The 19,256-nt window shown below is 42.9% G+C and overlaps 1 protein-coding gene across 1 annotated transcript; it reads left to right on the forward strand.

Moving 5' to 3' along the window:
• The first annotated feature begins 7,758 nt into the window (after positions 1-7,758).
• On the forward strand, positions 7,759-18,774 carry LOC106589037 (serine/threonine-protein kinase Sgk1). Its single transcript, XM_014178689.3, has 9 exons — positions 7,759-7,985; positions 9,839-9,914; positions 13,218-13,290; positions 13,543-13,728; positions 13,900-14,144; positions 15,112-15,331; positions 15,665-15,820; positions 16,148-16,237; positions 16,455-18,774. Exons 1-9 carry the CDS (start codon positions 7,916-7,918, stop codon positions 16,614-16,616), a joined length of 1,278 nt encoding a protein of 425 aa, XP_014034164.1. The 5' UTR covers positions 7,759-7,915; the 3' UTR covers positions 16,617-18,774.
• The last annotated feature ends 482 nt before the right edge of the window (positions 18,775-19,256 follow it).

The following is a 19,256-nucleotide window of genomic DNA, read 5'->3' on the forward strand; positions in this document are numbered from 1 at the left end:
GGTGAGTAGGGGTTGAGTAGGGGACAGGTGGGGGGGGGGGGGTTGAGTAGGGGACAGGTAGTGGGGTTGAGTAGGGGACAGGTGGGGGGGATGAGTAGGGGACAGGTGAGGGGGGATTGAGTAGAGGACAGGTGGGGGTTGCAAAGGGGACAGGTGAGGGGGGAATGAGTAGGGGACAGGTGAGGGGGGGTTGAGTAGGGGACAGGAGTGGGGGGGTTGAGTAGGGGACAGGTGAGGGGGGGTTTGAGTAGGGGACAGGTGAGTAGGGGTTGAGTAGGGGACAGGTGGGGGAATTGAATAGTGGACAGGTGGGGGGGGGGTTGAGTAGGGGACAGGTGAGTAGGGGTTGAGTAGGGGACAGGTGAGGGGGTTGAGTAGTGGACACGTGGGGGATTGAGTAGAGGACAGGTGAGGGGGGGTTGAGTAGGGGACAGGTGAGGGGGGATTGAGTAGAGGACAGGTGAGGGGGGATTGAGTAGAGGACAGGTGAGGGGGGATTGAGTAGGGGACAGGCGGGGGGGTTGAGTAGGGGACAGGTAAGGGGGGGTTGAATAGGGGACAGGTAGGGGGTGAGTAGGGGACTGGTGGGGGGTGAGTAGGGACATGAGGAAAATTATTTGCCAGTTTTGTGAATTGTAGAGTCGAATTGACTCAAACGGTGCTTCAATGAGAGACAGAGCAAGAGAGAGAGAGAGAGAGAGAGAGAGAGAGAGAGAGAGAGAGAGAGAGAGAGAGAGAGAGAGAGAGAGAGAGAGAGAGAGAGAGAAAAGGATACTTCGGAGGGAGACAAGCTGGAGAAAAGTTTACATGATACATGCACAGAGAGACACTAGAAAATTACTGCTTCAGACATACATGTACAAACAACACCTACTGACAACACGTACACATTGTTACTGTATAAAAGACAGGGCATGAAGACCGGCAAGAAACCTTTTATAGGTAGAAACTTAATTCATTTCCTGTGTGTGTGAGAATAACCAGATTATCTTGGTAAGCAGAACCCAGGGGTGACCAGGGGTGACCAGGGGTAACAAGGGGTGACCAGGGGTAACCAGGGGTGACCAGGGGTGACCAGGGGTGCCCAGGGGTAACCAGGGGTGATGCGGGGTGACCAGGGGTACCCAGGGGTGTTGTTGTTGGTCTTAAACAAGTGGAGTTTAAGTTTGGTTAATTTTTCCTGGTTATTGTCTTTATACAACTGTTTGTCTGTTTTGTTTTTATCTTTCATTCTGTTCCGTCGCTCTCTTTCAGATTCTCTCTCCAGCTTCTCTCCCATGTGACTTACTTCTTATGGACTCAACATTTTTTTAAATCTCTCTCTATCTCTCTCTGTCCGTTTCTCTGTCTCTCTGTCCGTTTCTCTGTCTGTCTGTCTGTCTGTCTGTCTGTCTGTCTGTCTGTCTGTCTGTCTGTCTGTCTGTCTGTCTGTCTGTCTGTCTGTCTGTCTGTCTGTCTGTCTGTCTGTCTGTCTGTCTGTCTGTCTGTCTGTCTGTCTCTCTGTCTGTCTCTCTGTCTGTCTCTCTCTGATCTCCATCCTTCTCCTGAGTGGGTAGCAGTCAGCAATCACTAAACAACGTCTGCCAATATGGCCCAGAGCAAATAGATGTGACACCAGAGAGACAAACAATACAGCTCTGGGTTTTACAGAGTGCTCCATTCATCATGACCCATCCTATGTATGGATTAGATTAGAGAGATGCAGGAATGGAAGAGAGCTAGAGTCAAAACACACCCTATTGATTCATTCAGTGATGCATGCAAACATGAGTTGTATGGTAACTTTGAATGAGAGAGCTAGGATCTATCTAGGGAATAGCGTGCCATTTCAGAGAACAGTCTCATGATTGAGTTTGGCTTTACGCCATAACAAAAATGATTGTTATCATTAGTAAATCTTTACTTAAAAGTAATAGTAGTAGCAGTAGCTAGCTATGTAGCTAGCAGTAGTAGTAATGATATAGCAGCAGTTAAAGAATGTGATGTGGTGACAGGTCTAGTACATTTAAAAAACAGTTATTACAGTTTTTCTCAGTCGCTTTGGTGCATTTTTCACATCATCCCTAACATGTGCAAAATAATAAGTGCATTTCTCAGAACAATTTGTACAAACTGCAATATACAATAGATGTGTTTCTAAAGCTAGTCAGTCACTAAAAATCCTTAGTACATCTCTCAAAGGTAAATACTCATGCCAATGATCATGTCAGTGTCATCAGAATGATAAGTCATTGAGTCATTGTTCACGGACAAGGTCGTCAAAATGTTTAGGCATGTTGTCAATGGAACTGTGTACTTTGACAGTATTACCTGATGTAAACTTAGGCTACAGTTTGGATGACAGTTACTGTATTGAAAATCCACAAGGCTGCACTTCTATGGCATATATCAATTTCAACAGTACTGTTTACATATTACTGTATGTGGGTTATAGATTGAAAGAGACTGGACAACCCAAGGGGCACAAAGGAAACAAAACTACATTAGAAAGAAACACAGGAAACCTCCCCTAAGGCACAACTTTGCCCGCAGCGCTGTTCTAGTGCTGTCTACACATCCAGACGGCACTGTTCTAGTGCTGTCTCTACACATCCAGACGGCACTGTTCTAGTGCTGTCTCTACACATCCAGACGGCACTGTTCTAGTGCTGTCTACACATCCAGACGGCACTGTTCTAGTGCTGTCTCTACACATCCAGACGTTCCTGTCTGTCGGCCCACATATTCTCATCCACATCACACCGGATATTTTCCCTTCCAATGCAACGTGGAAAGAATCTTCTGGAATGCCTTATCCATCCTCTGCAGGCGTCTACTGTGATGTCCTCACATGCTGCATCCATTGCAGCCAGCAGGGTCATCTGTGTGTGTGGCTGACGATCGTACACCTTCCACCTCCATGCTGAAAAGAACTCCTCAATTGGGTTAAGGAATGTGGTGAATAAGGTGGGAGGAATTCTATGAGCATCCTCGGGTGGGTCACAAACCATTGCCTTATGATGTTTGATCGATGGAAACTCACATTATCACAAATGACCACATACTTTGGCAAATCCTCTCTAAACAGACCCCTCTTATCATCAGGGATGAGAGCCCTGTAGAGAGTCTCTAAAAAGTTGAGTAGATGCTGGGTGTTGTATAAGGGGGATATGGGTTAGGACACCATGCTTCCAAAATAGCAGCACACATGGTGATATTTCCTCCCCGTTGGCCTGGCAAATCCACAGTAGCTCTGTGACCGATGATATTCCGACCCCGCCTCCTGCATCTGGTCAGGTTGAAGCCAGCCTCATCCACGTATACAAAGTTGTGAGAGGGTTCACTTGATTCCAACTCCATTATGCGCAATATCCCAGAACACACAGTTGAATTTGTTTTGGTAAGGAAGAGTGACATAAAATGTACATATATTGCATGTTCCTTCCACAGCAATGGAAATGTGTGCAGTTTATGCTTACTGTACTATGTATCACTATAAAATGTTGCTGTAAAGTAGTTACATAGATATATGTTTTACCTGTACATACTGGTACCGTAGCTCCTTAACTCTGTCCTCATTCCTTTGGAATGGTACACGGTACAGCTGTTTCATACTCATCTGGTTTCTATGCAGCACCCTGTCGATGGTTGAGATGCTAACCGTAGGGATGTTTTCAAAGACATCGTTGTCTTCTATAATGGTCCTTTGTATTTCCCTGAGTCTCATGGCATTGTTTGCTCGGACCATGGTGCAAATAGCCTCCTCCTGTTGAGGTGTGAAAAAGTGTCCTCTGCCACCGGTTTGAGGTAATCTTGCAGTCCTATGTGGGGAAAAATGCAGTGATGCATCGCACACTTTCACATAGACAAAGACTATGCGAACACACATTTTACTGTAAAACATACAGGTGGGTGCATGTAAGGTGCAGTATGTGTCTGTATAGAGTATATTTCTGTATGCTGTGAAATACAAGTGGACTACTGTAATATGAAGCATTGTAGGAAGTATACAGTATACTGCTTATATACAGTAATGTCTCAGGCATTAGCTAGCAATCGTCGTTCCACCATAGAGACAACTATCTGTCCCAGGCATTAGCTAGCAGGGGTCGCTCCACCATAGAGCCAACGGTCTGGTCTGTCCCAGGCATTAGCTAGCAGGGATCGCTCCACCATAGAGACAACTATCTGTCCCAGGCATTAGCTAGCAGGGGTTGCTCCACCATAGAGACAACTATCTGTCCCAGGCTTTAGCTAGCATACCAGAGCAGAGGAGAGATAGTGGCAGTTTTATGACACACTTATACAACATACATGGTTAGTGGACCACATCTATGGCTTCTGCTGGATAGATCACTGGGCTTAAAGATCATCATGTCCTTTATAATATATAGTTTGTGTAATATACATTGGGCCAAGTCACCTCACAACTTCACAACCTTGACCAGCACAGTCACTTTAAGCACAGGTCCACAACTGTGCCATATGTCAGGATAGGGGTTAAGGGCATTTTGTAGACATCTGTTTTCAGATGTGTTGGTGTATTATAGAATTTAATGCAAGAAAAAATGCTCTACTGTGTACACACTGGTTGAATCAACGTTTTTTCCATGTCATTTGGGAGTAGATGTTGAATTGACATCTGTGCCCAGTGGGATATTGCTTGCAGAATGTAATAGAAAATAACTTTTTACTGTTCTACCTGCATTTGAATTTTTCCTACATTGACTTTCTTCCATCCAACATATTGGATATTTGCTGATGATGCTAACAGGGAATTGGCTGCAGAAACTGAAATGTTTTAATCATGAAATGCATTTCTCTATCCTAATACAGTATAAAGGAATACGGTGCATTGGTGAAAGTAGCCTGCATTGAGCTGATTATTATGTGAAGCTGGTAGCAGAAGTCAGTGACGGGTAGTGCTGAGTGATAACTTTTTTATTTTTTATTTTGAGGTCGGTTCGGTTTCGGTTCGATTATTAATAAATAATCACGGTTTTCTATTTATTTATTTTGACATGAAATGCAATATGCATTATGTGGGTTGGATGCTGTAACAACACAGAATAAAACAATGAATACAAGTCCCACGATGGTAGTGACTGCCCATTAGTACCTATCACTAATTAATTAACCATTACTAACCATTACTGTTTATCACTAATTAACCATCAGTTAATCACATTACTTTACTTTAATAAAATCTTTGTTTTATTTGTTGCCTTTATTATTTCATTCCAAGTCATCATCTCTGTAGAGTTGCTGTCTGACAAAATCTCTATTTTTAGTAGTTATTTTATGACTTCAATAAATAAATCATTAACATACAGTGAGGGGAAAAAAGTATTTGATCCCCTGCTGATTTTGTACGTTTGCCCACTGACAAAGAAATTATCAGTCTATAATTTTAATGGTAGGTTTATTTGAACAGTGAGAGACAGAATAACACCAAAAAAATCCAGAAAAATGCATGTCAAAAATGTTATAAATTGATTTGCATTTTAATGAGGGAAATAAGTATTTCACCCCCTCTCAATCAGAAAGATTTCTGGCTCCCAGGTGCCTTTTATACAGGTAATGAGCTGAGATTAGGAGCACACTCTTAAAGGGAGTGCTCATAATCTCAGTTTGTTACCTGTATAAAAGATACCTGTCCACAGAAGCAATCAATCAATCAGATTCCAAACTCTCCACCATGGCCAAGACCAAATAGCTCCAAGGACGTCAGGGACAAGATTGTAGATCTACACACGGCTGGAATGGGCTACAACACCATCGCCAAGCAGCTTGGTGAGAAGGTGACAACAGTTGGTGCGATTATTCGCAAATGGAAGAAACACAAAAGAACTGTCAATCTCCCTCGGCCTGGGGCTCCGTGCAAGATCTCACCTCATGGAGTTGCAATGATCATGAGAAGGGTGAGGAATCAGCCCAGAACTACACGGGAGGATCTTGGCAATGATCTCAAGGCAGCTGTGACCACAGTCACCAAGAAAACAATTGGTAACACACTATGCCGTGAAGGACTGAAATCCTGCAGCGCCCGCAAGGTCCCCCTGCTCAAGAATACATATACATTCCCGTCTGAAGTTTGCCAATGAACATCTGCATGACTCAGAGGACAACTGGTGAAAGTGTTGTGGTCAGATGAGACCAAAATGGAGCTCTTTGGCATCAACTCAACTCGCCGTGTTTGGAGGAGGAGGAATGCTGCCTATGACCCCAAGAACACCATCTCCACCGTCAAACATGGAGGTGGAAACATTATGCTTTGGGGGGGGGGTTTCTGCTAAGGGGACAGGACAACTTCACCGCATCAAAAGGACGATGGACGGGGCCATGTACCGTCAAATCTTGGGTGAGAACCTCCTTCCTCAGTCAGTGCATTGAAAATGGGTCGTGGATGGGCATTCCAGCATGACAATGACCCAAAACACACGGCCAAGGCAACAAAGGAGTGGCTCAAGACGAAGCACATTAAGGTCCTGGAGTGGCCTAGCCAGTCTCCAGACCTTAATCCCATAGAAAATCTGTGGAGGGAGCTGAAGGTTACCTTAATGACTTGGAGAAGATCTGCAAAGAGGAGTGGGAAAAAATCCCTCCTGAGATGTGTGCAAACCTGGTGGCCAACTACAAGAAACGTCTGACCTCTGTGATTGCAAACAAGGGTTTTGCTACCAAGTACTAAGTCATGTTTTGCAGAGGGGTCAAATACTTATTTCCCTCATTAAAATGTAAATCATTTTATAACATTTTTGACATGCGTTTTTCTGGACTTTTTTTGTTGTTATTCTGTCTCTCACTGTTCAAATAAACCTACCATTAAAATTATAGACTGATCATTTCTTTGTCAGTGGGCAAACGTACAAAATCAGCAGGGGATCAAATACTTTTTTCCCTCACTGTACCGTAGATAATGTATTTCAAGGATCGCGAAGCAACCGCTTTCTATTGCACGTTCTTTAGACCGGACAGGTTTAAGCGGGAACGCAATGGATTACCAAATTACCATGTTTTTCAGCGCTAAACTATGTAGAATATTGACCTGTTGGAACCTGCAACATTTTTTACATTTATTTAACCAGACAAGTCAATTAAGAAAAAAATCATATTTACAATGACGGTCTAGGAACAGTGGGTGAACTGCTTTATTCAGGCGCAGAACGACAGATTTTTACCAGATTTTTTACCATTTCGGGGATTTATAATGGGCCAGCATCCGCCCAACGCTCTAACCACTAGGCTACCTGCCGCCTCTACATCGCACAGTTCAGGCTTCATCTGATTTATATGGAATTCAATTATTCAAATTATTGAACCGACGTCGGTCAATGAGTTAAAATGTTTTTTTTTTAAATATGAAAAATAAACCGAAATTTCGGTTAATTGCTCAGCACTAGTGGGTCTATGCAGCCTACTTGTGATTATATCCATTGACATTATAAACCGATCCGGTGTAGCAGTAATCCTATAGATTCGCGGGGAAATTATGGCCAGCAGTATCTTCCCATTAATTAATTTAAAAAAAGAAAAATATAGGATTTAGCAGTCGGGGGGTTCAATCCGGCGCTCCACGGTACAGTCACTGCTCACCACCTCTGGAGCGCAACACACCGCTCGTCATCCCTCGCCTCCTGCAGGCAAGATATGGAGCTGCGGGGTCTGGTTACATCACTGGCGCTGACAGTCGCTTGGTAACCAAGTGACGTCAGGGTGCCTCTCCTCCTCAAACCACGTGTTCGGTACATAATAACTGGCTTGCTCAGCGCACTGGGTAGGTGTTTAAAACGGATCGTTTTCGCGGGCAGGGCTCTCTCTGTACGCATGAAGTGGAGAAATTGGTTCTAGGGCAACCAGCGTGTCTTCTTCATAACGGAGCTCTCTATTTCAACTGGGTTTTTTCCCCCAAGTGGATTTATATTTTTTGTTCACTATGGCTGTTACCGAGGCTCCATGCGACCTGTCTTATTGCAAGATGAGGGGAATTGTGTCAGTTCTCACTGGTAGGATTTTTTTTTTACTGTTATTCTGAGTTCAATGTTTTGATTTAGGTTCTAGGCTTGCATTGTGCTGTTGAATGGAATAATGCATCGGTATGCTTTGGATCGTGAGTTTTTGATGAATAGTCTATTGGTGTATATTCTTTCGAGGGTTGTTATTGTAGTTTACCGCATACACGAGACAATGCCTTCGATCTAAAACTTGCTTAACTGGGAATGGGAGTGCATGCACCAAATTAAACATTGGATTGCGCACATATCTCAATTGATAATGAGCTGTCCCTATATATGGTTCACTTGTCGCACTATTTAGGCCTATGTGATATAGGATTTGAGCGATATATTTCACTATGCGACGCGGCGGGTCGCCTAAAGGGGTAGGCTATACACAGTAATATTGTGTTGCGTAACGATAAGATTATGCAGCTAATGCGTTATAACGGAATCTTTTCCAGCATCATTTTGCAGCTCCGAAAAAATACATGGTAATTTTGCACAGTTTTAGTTGACCTGTGTGACGAAATGTAGGCTATGGTTTCCCAGTTATCATTGTCCCAGTTTTGCAATGGTATGGCCTATAGGTACACTAGATATACAAAAGTATGTGGACACCCTTTCAAATGAGTGGATTTGGCTATTTCACCGTTGTTGACAGGTGTAGAGCACACAGCCATGCAATCTCCATAGACAAACATTGTCAGTAGACTTAGTGACTTTCAACGTGGCACTGTCATAGGATGCCACCATTCCAACAAGTCAGTTCATCAAATTTCTGCCCTGCTAGAGCTGCCCGGTCAACTGTAAGTGCTGTTATTGTGAAGTGGAAACATTTAGGAGCAACAACGGCTCAGCCGCGAAGTGGTAGGCCACACAAGCTCACAGAACGGGACCGCAGATTGCTGAAGCGTGTAGCGTGTAAAAACTGTCTGTCCTCGGTTGCAACACTCACTACCGAGTTCCAAACTGCCTCTGGAAGCAACGTCAGCACAATAACTGTTCGTCAGGAGCTTCATGAAATGGGTTTCTATGGCCGAGCAGCTACACCCAAGCCTAAGATCACCATGTGCAATGCCAAGCGTCAGCTGGAGTGGTGTAAAGCTTGCTGACATTGGACTCTGGAGCAGTGGAAACGCGTTCTCTTGAGTGATGAATCACGCTTCACGATCTGGCAGTCCGACAGACGAATCTGGGTTTGGCGGATACCAGGAGAACGCTACCTGCCCCAATGCATAGTGCCAACTGTAAAGTTTGGAGGAGGGATAATGGTCTGGGGCTGTTTTTCATGGTTCGGGCCCCTTAGTTCTAGTGAAGGGAAATCTTAACGCTACATCATGCAATGACATTCTAGACGATTCTGTGCTTCCAACTTAGTGGCAACAGTTTGGGGAAGGCCATTTCCTGTTTCAGTATGACAATGCCCCTGTGTACAAAGTGAGGTCCATACAGTAATGGTTTGTTGAGATTGGTGTGGAGGAACTTGACTGGCCTGCACAGAGCCCTGACCTCAACCCCACCTTTGGGATGAATTGGAACACCGACAGCGAGCCAGGCATAATCGGCCAACATCAGTGCCCAACCTCACTAATGCTCTTGTGGCTGAATGGAAGCAAATCCCCGCAGCAATGTTCCAACATCTAGTGGAAAGCCTTCCCAGAAGAGTGGAGGCTGTTATAGCAGCAAAGGGGGGGGACCAACTCCATATTAATGCCCATGATTTTGGAATGAGATGTTCGACAAGCAGGTGTCCACATACTTTTGGTCATGTAGTGTATATTGAAATGCAATGTTCAATCTGATCAGTGACGTTGTATTCTCTGGGCACCCAGCTGACGTAAATGCCTCTTTTTGTATTGCAGCTTTTATCAAGGAGAGGAAAATGGGTCTGAATGACTTAATCTCAAAGCTGGTGTCAAACCCACATATCTGTCATCAGTAAGTATTATGTGGCACTTGTGTGTCCAAAAATGAGATGTTTGGATATTACATAGGCCAACTTCCATCGCAACATGACAATAATATGACAAAAAACTTTTGGGGAAAGTAGAAATATTTATCAAATAGACAATATCTGCATTGCATTACATTAGGCCTCTCTGTGCGTCAGTTCATCCACTTCCCACTGCATTACATTAGGCCTCTCTGTGCGTCAGTTCATCCACTTCCCACTGCGTTACATTAGGCCTCTCTGTGCGTCAGTTCATCCACTTCCCACTGCATTACATTAGGCCTCTCTGTGTTTATTTATTATTGTATAGGTTTACCCACAGGTTAGTCAGTGTACTGTACATTTCCAATCCAATAAGCCTCACGTGACATAACTATCATGAGTGTTCTGGCCGTGCATTCTAAATCAAAGCAGTAATCTGGGGCCAAGCAGGCAAAGCCAGCGTAAGAATAGTTATTTCATGTCAAGTGTGTTCCTGCCATGGCCTCTCCGCTGCCTAAGCACCTTTTCTGTAAATCCCCAGTGTCCCCTAGACGGGGACGCTGGCTAATACAATTAAGCACTCACCACATAATATGGTTTGTTCTCAACAGCCTGGCAAGCGGCCAGGTTGGGGTCTGGCTCAGTGGAAAATTCCCAAGCACCTTGTCTACCCTCTTCAGTAGCTCTCAAGAACCCAAGTGGGGTATACCCAGCTTACAGCCGACCCCTCTTAGGATTCTCAGCTGATGCTACTGATAACACCTGGCTCCCTCATGAACTACAATCCCGACGTTCTGTTTAATCCCGACGTTCTGTTTATTCCCGACGCTCTGTTTATTCCCGACGCTCTGTGGAAACACAAATACGCCTCAGTTGCGATACGGTTTTGGAAACCTTTGTAAATGAACTTTTTATATAAGCAAAAAAATAACCTTTCAAATAGAAAAGATACACTTACTGTGTGCAGTTTAGCAAAGTTGCACCCGTCTGTTTTCACCCGTTTCCTCGGCTACAACACATTCTCTCACCTTGCGCTCGGAATTCCATTGGACCATTCTACTCCACATTTCCTGTGTTTCTCAAAATACAGCCGGGTGCAATTTTCCTAAACTGCGTGCAGTAAGTCTATATTTTGTATTCGAAAAATGTGTTCTCGCCTATATGAAAGTTACATTCGCGTGCGTGGCATATTTGCATTTAGACAAAGCATTAGAGCTGTGTCAGAGTGTCTGTGAAATCCCCTCAGGCAGCAGACAGCTTTGTGAATAGATAATATAACATGAAGTGTTAGTCTGTTACCGTCTATTTGAATGGGTTACCCTCTCCAGATGCTAGATGCTTACAGCAGTCTGAATCTGGGCTGTTCATGCTATAGACAAGTCTGACCCATGGGAAGCAGATGAACTGACACACAGAGAGGCTTAATGTTTGCAAACTTGTCAAAAAGATATCCAGGACTATTTTATACATATTTATACTTTCACTGATGTTTTTTCATCATATTATTGTCACGTTGCAATGGAAGTTGATAGGTCTGCTTAAAACTACAGTTCAGATGGTGCTGCAGGTAGCCTAGCTGTAAAGAGCATTGGGCCAGTAACCGAACGGTCACTGGTTCGAATCCCAGAGCCGACTTGGTAAACAATCTGCTGATGTACCTTTGAGCAAGGCACTTCACCCTAATTGCTTCTGTAATCGCTCTGGATAGGAGCATCTGCTAAATTACTCAAATGTGCATGTTGTATTTAGTGGGTCAACAACAACTTCATTATCTCTCAGTTAGAAAAGATACCCCTATTGTCTATGAGGAGTTAGTAGATACCCCTATTGTCTATCAGGAGTTAGTATATACCATTATTGTCTATGAGGAGTTAGTAGATAGCCTTATTGTCTATGAGGAGTTAGTAGAGACCCTTATTGTTTCTATGAGGAGTTAGTAGATACCCTTATTGTCTATGAGGAGTTAGAAGATACCATTATTGTCTATGAGGAGTTAGTAGAGACCCTTATTGTCTATGAGGAGTTAGTAGATACCCCTATTGTCTATCAGGAGTTAGTAGATACCCCTATTGTCTATGAGGAGTTAGTAGAGACCCTTATTGTCTATGAGGAGTTAGTAGATACCCCTATTGTCTATCAGGAGTTAGTAGATACCTTTATTGTCTATGAGGAGTTAGTAGATACCCATATTGTCTATGAGGAGTTAGAATAGACCCTTATTGTCTATGAGGAGTTAGTAGATACCCTTATTGTCTATGAGGAGTTAGTAGATACCCTTATTGTCTATCAGGAGTTAGTAGATACCCTTATTGTCTATGAGGAGTTAGTAGATACCCCTATTTTCTATGAGGAGTTAGTAGAGACCCTTATTGTCTATGAGGAGTTAGTAGATACCCCTATTGTCTATCAGGAGTTAGTAGATACCCTTATTGTCTATGAGGAGTTAGTAGATACCCATATTGTCTATGAGGAGTTAGAATAGACCCTTATTGTCTATGAGGAGTTAGTAGATACCCTTATTGTCTATGAGGAGTTAGTAGATACCCTTATTGTCTATCAGGAGTTAGTAGATACCCTTATTGTCTATGAGGAGTTAGTAGATACCCTTATTGTCTATGAGGAGTTAGTAGAGACCCTTATTGTCTATCAGGAGTTAGTAGATACCCTTATTGTCTATGAGGAGTTAGTAGATACCCTTATTGTCTATCAGGAGTTAGTAGATACCCCTATTGTCTATGAGGAGTTAGAATAGACCCTTATTGTCTATGAGGAGTTAGAATAGACCCTTATTGTCTATGAGGAGTTAGAATAGACCCTTATTGTCTATGAGGAGTTAGAATAGACCCTTATTGTCTATGAGGAGTTAGAATAGACCCTTATTGTCTATGAGGAGTTAGAATAGACCCTTATTGTCTATGAGGAGTTAGTAGAGACCCTTATTGAAAGGCTTAGCCTGCTTGTCCTCATTGGTCAGATGAACTTAAATGACAGATGGAACCTTCTCTATCTATTTGCTAATTGTAATCACTGTAAAACTCAGCCTTGTTCACCTGAAATACCAACAGTCACAGGCATCGCAATGTCCAGCTTCCAAAGTGGGTACCAATCATAGTAATTGAAATACTGGCTTTCAATGCCAAGCCAAGTGTTACTATTATAATTTATACACTCTAGAAAATACCATGTCATCCCTAAAATCACAAAGTGGCAAATGAATGTATCAGTCAAAATAACGTCAGAGAATCATCAGTGGCGGAGGATTCCATTTTAACGTCTTAAAGTTAACATTCTCTCTGTTCGTTCCTCAGCTCTGAAGTTGACTTCCTGAAGATCGATGAGAACCAGAATGAAGAGCTGGATGAGGATGAACTTCTGAATCCGGTGAGCACAATTCTTGGCTTGGCCCTTGGGGCAGACAGAAAGAGTTCAACCCAAATAGCACCATATTCCCCCCATAGTGCACTGCTTTTGACCACAGCTCATAAGGTTCAGGTCAAAAGTAGTGCACTATATAGGGAATAGGGTGCCATTTAGGACATATACTGTAAGATTCACATGGGTGTGAATAGATAATTTAATCCAGAGCCAAGATGGTTGTTCTTACCTTTCTCTCCTCTCCGTTCCTTTTTTCAGATGTGCCTGACGTTCCCCAGAAGCTCTCTAGCTGAGGAGTTGGCGATCAAACCAAGTGATTTCGACTACCTGAAAATCATTGGCAAAGGGAGCTTTGGGAAAGTCCTGCTGGCTCGTCACCGGGACAGCAACGAGTATTACGCCGTCAAGGTTCTGCAGAAGAAAATCATCTTGAAGAAGAAAGAGGTGAGTCTTTACTTGTCTTCGCTAATAAAACACGCAACCAATACTCCAAGAAAACTGCAATAGCCACAAATACCTACAACCACTCAGCTGCTTGCTCAGCTGCCCTGAGGTTTCTTTTGGACTACCGTCATCGTGAATGGTATGCTCTCTTTCTCTTCCTCCCTCATCCAGCAAAAGCATATCATGGCGGAGCGAAGTGTCCTGATGAAGAATATCAAACATCCTTTCCTGGTGGGGCTGCACTTTTCCTTCCAGACTACTGACAAACTCTACTTTGTCCTCGACTACGTGAATGGAGGAGAGTTGTTCTACCATCTACAGAGAGAGAGGGTGTTCCTAGAACCCAGAGCCAGGTTCTACGCTGCAGAGATCGCCAGTGCTCTGGGATACCTCCACTCCCTGCATATTGTTTACAGGTACAAACTAAGATCCTATCCTACACCACCCCCTGGTGGTGGCCATATGTAATAGCACATGACAGGGAAAATACCACTCAGGGTGTGTAGTTTGGTTTATGCCCTAAAACGTGCACCCAAGAGGGTTCCCAGGACCGAGTTTGGGAAACCGTGGTCTAGGTCTAGTGAATAAGGACCAGTGACGTAGTGGAAGGTAAACGCACGTAAACACCGTTTACCCACCTTTTTTTATTTTGCTTGAGCGTTTACTCACCTTTCGTGCAAAACTGCATCGAAGGAATAGAAAGCGTTACTTTAATCACCACGAACGGCGATCATCGTTTACCCACCTTTTGTTTTTACCATTACATCACTAACCACGTTTCCCATCCACAGTTTTTATGTGAGTAAAGTCCTTCTGTATAAAAAAATGAAATAAATAAAAACATTTTTATCAGGACAGCAGCTGTGATGGAAACAAGAAATTTTGCTACAATTTAATAAATACCGAAAGATCATTTCGACATGGTGGGATCTTTTTGTATCTGTAAAATGAATTATGTGAGAAATGGATGTGGAAACGTCTACCCGAACTGTATCTCTGCCAGCTGTTGGCTAGAGCATGCGTGCCAAGAGTAGACACATTTGCTATTTAACGAAACATTGAACTTTAGATTTCTATTCCGTACATGAAAACTTAAGTGAAAAAGTACATTATGTGTGCACTACGTCATCACGCACTCATTTTTATCTGCATCAAGTCTGTTTGGTGGGAACACCGCTGGTGGGAGAATGTGCATGTTGTCTTTATGCACATTTAAAAATATTCACATGAAAATCTGTCTTCAATTGGATGGAAACCTAGCGGGTGATAAAATGACTGAATGCTAAGGGATACTAGGAAATTAATGTGACAAGAAAAATGTAAATATTGTATTTATCTGGGTGCCTGTTTCATAACCCTCTCCCCTTCTCTTCCCCGTCACAGAGATCTGAAGCCTGAGAATATCCTGCTAGCCTCTACGGGACACATCGTCCTGACAGACTTTGGCCTCTGCAAAGAGGGCCTGGCGCCCACTGGGACCACCACAACCTTCTGTGGAACGCCAGAGTACCTGGCCCCCGAGGTGCTGCAGAAGCAGGCGTACGACCGCACAGTGGACTGGTGGTGCCTGGGTTCAGTGCTGTACGAGATGCTCTACGGACTGGTGAGTCATCCATATGTTTTTTTACAGATTTTTTCGTCATCTTTCATCTTTCATCTAAATGTGTTATTCAATATGCGTACATCCCAAATGGCACCCTATTCCCTATGTAGTGCACTTCTTTTGACTAGAGCCATGTGGACCCTGGTCAAAAGTAGGGCACTATAAAGGGAATAGGGTGCAATTTGGGATACATCCTTTGTCACTATGACAGTTCAATATAGAGAATGTAATTATAAATCACAAGTACACTGACAATCAGGGTGCCTGGTGTGTTAGGAGTTAGGAGTGACTAAGTAGCATGTACACATGTTTGCTCTTGGTCTCCCTCCATAGCCACCCTTCTACAGTCGTAACACAGCTGAGATGTACAACAATATCCTGAACAAGCCTCTGATACTGAAGCCCAACGTGTCCAACTCAGGCAGGGAACTGTTGGAGGGACTCCTGCAAAAGGACCGCACCAAGAGGCTGGGAGTAAAAGATGATTTTGTAAGTATATATATCACAGGAGGTTGGTGCCACCTTAATTGGGGAGGACCGGCTCGTGGTAATGGCTGTAATGGCTGGAGTGAAATAGGTGGAATGGTATCAAATACATCAAACACATGGTTTCCATGGTTTCCAGGTGTTTGATGACATTCCATTTGCTCCGTTCCAGACATTATTATGAGCCTGCTTCCCCTCAGCATCCTAATATAGAATCAATGTACTATACAAGACATAAAACAATACTAACAAGGTGTCAGTAAGGTTGTTCTGTACTAGTACTACTGTACTGTACCAGTGGGTTGATGTAGTGTTTCTATTTACCTGTAGATGGAGCTGAAGTGCCACACCTTCTTCTCACCCATCAACTGGGATGACCTGATGGCCAGGAAGATCACACCACCCTACATTCCCTCTGTGGTACGTCCATTTATCAGAAGACTGTATACTGTAGATGGGGAAACTCCCTTTAGCCCACACCTTCCCCAATCCAATGCTTTTAGTTTGTGGGAAGTAGTGAACAAGTGCACACCCTTCAGGAGAAAGGAGGCATTGACACTTACCTTATAATGTGTGAAATGTGAATTTTTCTGATTTGTGTCTCTAATACACTTCTCTGGTTGGTTGGCTTTCACAGAGCGGGCCCACGGACCTCAGGCACTTTGACCCAGAGTTCACCCACCTCCCTGTGACCTCGTCGCTGTGCAACACGGACGGCCTGCTGGTGACCAGTAGCATCAAGGAGGCAGCCGGAGCCTTCCCAGGCTTCTCCTATGGACCCACTGACGGCTTCATGTGAGGGACTCCTCTATCCTCATCACCTCTATTGATGATGAGAGGATGGATGGGAACAAATAGAGACACAATGGCAGAGACAGGCACCATGTACTGTATGAGTGGTGTGGGAGATGTTCATGTCTGTTAATAAGGTTCCTGAACATGCCTGGGGGGGGGGGGGGGGTCTAGAACTCCAGATCTCCTGGGATTGTTGCATGAGAGGTGTACATCGCATGGGACTCCAATCTTCAATACCAATGACCCTACTTACCTGATGCAAAGTGTGCCAAGGTGGAACGTTATTTTGTACTACAGGGAGAACGGACGTTTCTCTCTCTAATCGCTGTGGACCACGACCACTGTCGGAAAGAAGAGTGAAGTAGCTGAAGTTTAACGGCAGCGGAAACCCGAGAGCTGTACTGCGCCGACACGGCTAGGCTGCATCCAACACAGACTGTAGAGGGCCCTGCCTTCCTGATCATTCTGTATATATATATTGAAGACTTACATGTCACAATGCATTTGTTGTCGATTGTTATGTGAATGCTGGATTGCACTTGAGGCATTAAGGGTGATTGCATTGTTTAAGCATCCACTCTGTCTCATGTTCAGCTGCATATCTGTTCATCCTCAAAATCCTTCTACTAATATCTGTTCACCCTGAAAATCATATTATTAATCTGTTCACCCTCAAAATCATTCTACTAATATCTGTTCACCCTCAAAATCCTTCTACTAATATCTGTTCACCCTCAAAATCATACTATTAATCTGTTCACCTTCAAAATCATACTATTAATATCTGTTCACCCTCAAAATCATAATAGTAACATCTGTCCACCATCAAAATATATTAGCTAAACAAGTAGGAAAACACCAGAAATGATCGACATGAAATACGTTTGTTTTGGCTCAAATAAGGTAGCATCATACCATCTGAACTTAATTATACTGGTCACCACCTTTTCTCCACATGCAGACAATGTTGGAGCCAAAAAATTACAATGTATAGAAAGCAGACACAAAATATTGTATTTTACAAGAAATCTGCAATATAATTTCATGTTATATTAACTGTATCTGACCAAAAAGTCCATTTGGTTTTCCATTTCCAGGTACTGTTCATCTTACGACTATATTTCAGTCCGAGTAATTACAAAGTAGTCTTTTAAAAACACATTTTTTCACTTGACTCCTTAAAACAGAAAGCAAATATAAATATATTACCAAGCTCTAAATATGTACAACTATTTATACATCTAAACAGAAATGTACTTCCTAAGTGGGGAAAAATGTATTATTTCCTAACCTTTGTTCTTCTAATGCCTGCACTTTTACACATTTACCCACCTAAGACTGTGTTGACAAGCTGTTTGTAGAGGTAATATATTTTTGTCATAAATACAGAAGATGGGGTAATCCAATATTAGGTCTTCTGCTATAATAGCACATATCAATGATTGTTATTCTTGTGAGTGAAAGTGATTGCTGTTTTGCTGGCAAAACACTAGAGAATCCATTAGATTGTTATGTATAACCATTTGCGTCGTGTACAGAACTCCAGCTAGATTGATAGAAAGGAACTGAATGGCTTTCATTTTGTAAAGTGTGCCTGTCTGTCTCAGTCGTGTTAGGATAGGAAGTCCTGGTCCATATGTATGTGTGTGTGTGTGTGTGTGATATCTATTTCTTCCCTGTTATCCCCATGGTCTAGATCAGTGTTTCCCAAACTCAGTCCTGAGCCCCCCTCCCCCGTGCACGTTTAGTTTTTTTTGCGCTAGAACTACACAGCTGAGTTAAAATAACCAACTCATCAAGCTCTGATTATTTGCTGTGTAGTGCTAGGACAAAAACCAAAACGTGCACCCGGTGGGGTGAGGTGTGGGGGCAGGACTGAGTTTGGGAAACCCTAGTCTAGACAACAACCTGAAAAGTTGTGCTGCTGCAATGATGAGAGCTTAGACTGAAATTACTCTTTTTAGATAGTGCTACAGCCATTCATTCACTGATGGCCATGAATAGTGTAATAAACATCACAGGCTTTCTCCATGTATATGTCATGACACATAATGTACTGTATGTTTAAAGACCAGAGGACAAATTCGTAGAATGGATAATTTAAATAATGAATTGTAATCTCTTTTCAAAATGGTAAATAAAATGTATTGACCAAATTCAAATGGAATGTATCAACCGAGTGTTTTTCTGGAGGCCAGTTTGATATTGAATCAAGGAGTTACAAGAAGATATATATTTAGAAAGTGTGTGAAATGATGAGCCTTGGTAAGTAGTAGGCTAAAATAGTAGTCCATTTTACCTGACTAAGTACCATTCTTAGGAACAATAAAAAAAATGTTTTGGTACATTTTGATTATTGGTGCTGCTCTTTTGGAAAAATAGGCTACATTCAATTATTATATTCCATATAATTTCATAAACATGTTTTAATGTAGAAACAAGTTTAGTGGTAAAACCAGGGCAACCGCATCAAATAGATCATAAATCAAAATCACAACAGAGCCTCTACTTCAGGGGTTCCCAAACGTTCCTTTACACGATCCCCAAATTGCTGTTACATTTTAGAATGTAGTCTAGACCAGAGAAATGTATAAGCCCGATTCTCCCAAAAGCATCTTAATTAATAAGGCCAGGCAGGTTCATT

This window comes from Salmo salar, chromosome 27, assembly GCF_965601325.2.
Source record: "Salmo salar chromosome 27, fSalSal1, whole genome shotgun sequence".
Classification (NCBI taxonomy): Eukaryota; Metazoa; Chordata; class Actinopteri; order Salmoniformes; family Salmonidae; genus Salmo; species Salmo salar.

What these genes read in the sequence shown, in the direction of transcription:
- LOC106589037 (XM_014178689.3), top strand. Translation starts at nt 7,916, where the DNA reads ATGGCTGTTACCGAGGCTCCATGCGACCTGTCTTATTGCAAGATGAGG. An exon ending in AATTGTGTCAGTTCTCACTG is followed by an intron (nt 7,986 to 9,838) that starts GTAGGATTTTTT and finishes TTTGTATTGCAG; the next exon opens with CTTTTATCAAGGAGAGGAAA. An exon ending in CACCCTACATTCCCTCTGTG is followed by an intron (nt 16,238 to 16,454) that starts GTACGTCCATTT and finishes TGGCTTTCACAG; the next exon opens with AGCGGGCCCACGGACCTCAG.